At 34.9% G+C, this 3,885-nt stretch overlaps 1 protein-coding gene across 2 annotated transcripts; it reads left to right on the top strand.

Moving 5' to 3' along the window:
- The first annotated feature begins 870 nt into the window (after window positions 1-870).
- Window positions 871-3,265, top strand: LOC136232099 (transcription factor bHLH47). Of its 2 annotated transcripts, none has more exons than XM_066021143.1 (5): window positions 871-1,114; window positions 1,368-1,480; window positions 2,211-2,326; window positions 2,415-2,542; window positions 2,654-3,265. In XM_066021143.1, the coding sequence occupies exons 2-5, from the start codon at window positions 1,413-1,415 to the stop codon at window positions 3,023-3,025; spliced, it is 684 nt and encodes a 227-aa protein (XP_065877215.1). In that variant the 5' UTR covers window positions 871-1,114; window positions 1,368-1,412; the 3' UTR covers window positions 3,026-3,265. The 2 variants fall into 2 exon arrangements, with proteins under 2 accessions (XP_065877215.1, XP_065877210.1); XM_066021138.1 differs by having other exon boundaries at window positions 873-1,114; window positions 1,371-1,480.
- The last annotated feature ends 620 nt before the right edge of the window (window positions 3,266-3,885 follow it).

Genomic DNA, 3,885 nt, shown 5'->3' with positions numbered 1-3,885 from the left:
TTCCCACTATGGTGCCTGTTTTAGGTGCTTAATATAGGTTCAAATTATGAAGAAAAAAAAAAATCTTCAATTAGAAGATGGGGTCATCTAAAAAATGTCATATAAAACAAACTCAAACGGATTATTCCCAAAATAAAGGCTTAATACGTCATTTTGTCTCGAGAATTTATCGAAAAAGCTTGTTTAACTCTTGAACATTTAAAATATCATGATATCCTCTTGAACTTACATAAAATATTCAGTTAGCCATCTGAATTTGTATAAAATATAATCAATTAATTACTCAGTTATAAAAATATTAAGTTAAATACGAAAAATATACTACACGCGTCCTAAAAGAAGTAAAAAGATCAATCTGTTCTAAATTAGAAAAGACAAATTTTATAATTGAGCAAGTAAGAATTTTATTTTTAATCTATCGTGTGAATTACGTAATAACATTCTAAAACGCGTGCAATACATTTTATGCATTTAACTTACTTTTTTGCAACTGAATGATCAATTGATCATTTTATGTAAGTTAAGGGGCTAACTGAATATTTTATATAAGTTTAGGAACAAAACTTTGAAAGTTCAGGACCAATCAAGTTTTTTTTGGAAAGTTTCAAAATAAATAATTTTTTTTTTGGTAGAAAAAAATAAATAAATTATTAATAACTAGAATTGGACCAATCACCGGAACCAAAAACCAAATGGATAAATAATAATAAAAAATAAAAAAGACACCTTGCTACGTATTAAAAATAAATAAATAAAAAATCGTGTATTTTTTTAATAGGGTTAAGTGACATGGGTGGGAGTGTGGAAACCAGACGGCATGCGCATTGACAAGGAAAGATACATAAAACCCTCACAAGAGAACGTGTCCGCCTTACGCGTCTCGATCCATTGCATCCGTATTCATCTTGTACCCACGCGCTCCCTGCGCGCCCTACTCTCCCGCCACACGCCCATTCTCTTCCTCCATCTCTATCCCTTTTATCAATTTCTTGTCTTAACCCTAATTTACATCTTATTCTTCTGATTCTCCTTCTTAAATACTTCTTTTTCCACTTTTTTTCTACTTTTTTCTTCTTCTTCTGTTCTGAACTAACTTTGCCTTCGATTTTACAAGGTACTAACTTTTTGGAATCAAGATTCTGCTTTTTTCTGTTTTTCATCCTTTACTGTTATATTGCTTTATGGTCGTCGGTGCTACCTTTGTTTGGCTGCTGAGAAAGTGCTTAAAGAATTGTAAAATGTAACTGGAATTATTATTATCATTTTCACTTTTACAAGGCTAATGCGACTTATTTTGTTTTCCTATTCGGTTTCCTTGCAAAATGAACTATGCAATTATGATAATAGTAACCGTTGCCTATTTGTAGCAGATTTTGTGTTTTGGCCAGAAGATTGATTTTCCTGAGACAAACATGGGTTTCGAGATCATTCCTTCTTCAGCTGATGAAGGCTATGTAACAGCAGAGGCAACAGAAAAGAGGTAAGTGATTGGAGAATTTAAGTTTATGTTTGTATTAATTTTGGCAGCATTTTGCATTTGATGAGATGTCTTTCCATGCTTAGATACCCCAAATTGGGGGTACCAATTTTCAGTATTGCCTTACAATAATAACGATCTAATCTGAAAATATGGCCTAGGAAAGTCAATATGTTAAGTTTTTTGGTATTTCTATAGTTTATTGGGGTGTTTTCAGAAAGAAGAATTGCATTTGATGTTCTTCTTTGGAAATTGCTTAAAATTTTGCTTCAATATTTGCTCCAACATTGAGCTGCAACACAAGGACAATCATTTTATGCAAAAATGTAACGGTTATGAGATTGTGCTTGTTGACCCTAACTAAACTGGCTACACTTAGTTCTCTAATTTAAATCTTCTGAAGTTTATTGATCCTATCCAGGATAAGCTGCTGCTACTGTTTGTTGGCCAGTTTGGATGTTTTGCCTTGCCTGTGCGATCTAATTACTAGTTTGCTTATGGTTGTTACTTTTGGATCGTGTTTATTTCACCCCTGTTTGTAATCATCAAGTTATCACTGAAATTGATGTGCATATCTGCATTTCGGACCTTTAGAAGTTATAGGCGAACTTTTGGAGTAGCTATTTTCTCCCCTCTCGCACCAAAATAAATTAATGAAGTGTTTTGTAGGTGAATTTGGGGGATCATTTTTTAATTTTTTTGTAGTCTAATGTAAATTTATCTGGTGATGCAGGTGCGCTCCTGGTAAAAGTAAAGGGAAAGTTCCCAAAAGAATTCACAAAGCTGAGAGGGAAAGGTTGAAGCGTGAGCAATTGAATGATCTCTTCCTTGAGCTAGCCAATGCTGTTGGTAACTTTTCTTTTCCCAATATTTTAGATTTATGCGGAAGCTTGTTTTCTGTCATTATTTAAGTTTGAAGATTTTTGTTTGACAACAGAAATAACTCCGCCAAATAATGGGAAGGCCTCTATATTATGTGAAGCTACTAGATTGTTGAAGGATACGCTAGTACAGCTCGAATGCCTCAAGAAAGAGAACGAATCTCTATTATTTGAATCTAACTATGTAAGTTCTCCTTCCCTTATTTTCTTGCACATTAATCTATGACAAACATGAAACATTCCCTAAGTTCGCCTTATGTATCATTAAATAACAGTAGGATATTTTGTTGCTCAGGTAACGACTGAGAAGAACGAGCTGAAGGAAGAAAATGCTGCATTAGAAACTGAGATTGAGAGGCTGCACAAAGAGCTGGATGACCGCGTAGCGCAGACAACACCGCCGGATCTTAATGTGCCTCCTCCTGAATTCCACCGGCCTGTTTTTTCATCACATATTCCGGGAGAACCCATTGTGCTCCCTGCAGCAGATAATACATTGCAGCAACCATCTGCACTCATCGTCCTCCCTTTTCATCCTGATCTTCAGCCATATAACATGACCTCCACGAATGTGAGTAAACCACATGCGCGGTATCCAACCGCTGCAGATTCATGGCCTTCCAAGCTTCTTGAAGAGCAACTAGCAGTTAGGAAAGAAGTTCAATAGCGATAAATGTAACGGTTGGGATTGGTGCATATATGACAGTTAGTTTGAAAACATCTTGATATCTAATTATGCAGCCCTGTTATAGACTGATTCGGCAATACCCTTTTTTTAATTTATTTTTAATTTTCATTTCAATAGTTTGTATATTTTATGTCGGTGATGAAGATTGGTTGGTGATTGTGGCGTTTGTAAATTGTTGGGAAAATGCATAATGAGATCCTTGATCTTTCAATTTTTCAATTTTTGGTGCATTAAACCTTTCATCTTTTACATTTAGTGCAGCTGAATGGAATAAAATCAAAACACACCTTAAACAGAACTCTGAAGGATCATCATAATATGCATAATTTTAGTTAACATTAGCAGTGTTTGGTCATGATATTTGTTCAATTCGATTGAGTTATAAATGGAATGATGATTTTAACGTTTTTGTTTTCTTTGTTGCATTTGTGATCATTATGTCATATGATTTGAGAGCGAGCCTTGGCGTAACGGTAAACGTTGTTGTCGTGTGACCAAGAGGTCACGGGTTTAAATTGGCAGGGAAGGCTTGCCTCCAGTACACCCTTGTGGTGGGATCCCTCCCTGGACCCTCGTTCAGCGGGGACGCGTAGTGCGACCGGACCGCCTTTTTTATGTCATATGATTTGCTTTTTTTTGTTTTTTTTTTTCTTTTTGATGGTTGGTGGATTTTATTTATTCATCACATGTTGAGCATTCATATTCATAGTCATCTCATTGTCAAATAGTTGATGTCAAAGTTGGAGCTTATCTTGTAATGCTTTTAATAATCAACTAGAGGAAATTCATCTTTGATTTTGATTTTGATTTGGTGGTCTACACGAATTTATGTTCTTTAA

Source organism: Euphorbia lathyris, chromosome 1 (assembly GCF_963576675.1).
Source record: "Euphorbia lathyris chromosome 1, ddEupLath1.1, whole genome shotgun sequence".
Classification (NCBI taxonomy): Eukaryota; Viridiplantae; Streptophyta; class Magnoliopsida; order Malpighiales; family Euphorbiaceae; genus Euphorbia; species Euphorbia lathyris.
The sequence above is the reverse complement of the archived record's forward strand: the minus strand, read 5'-3'. Positions and strand labels throughout refer to the sequence as shown.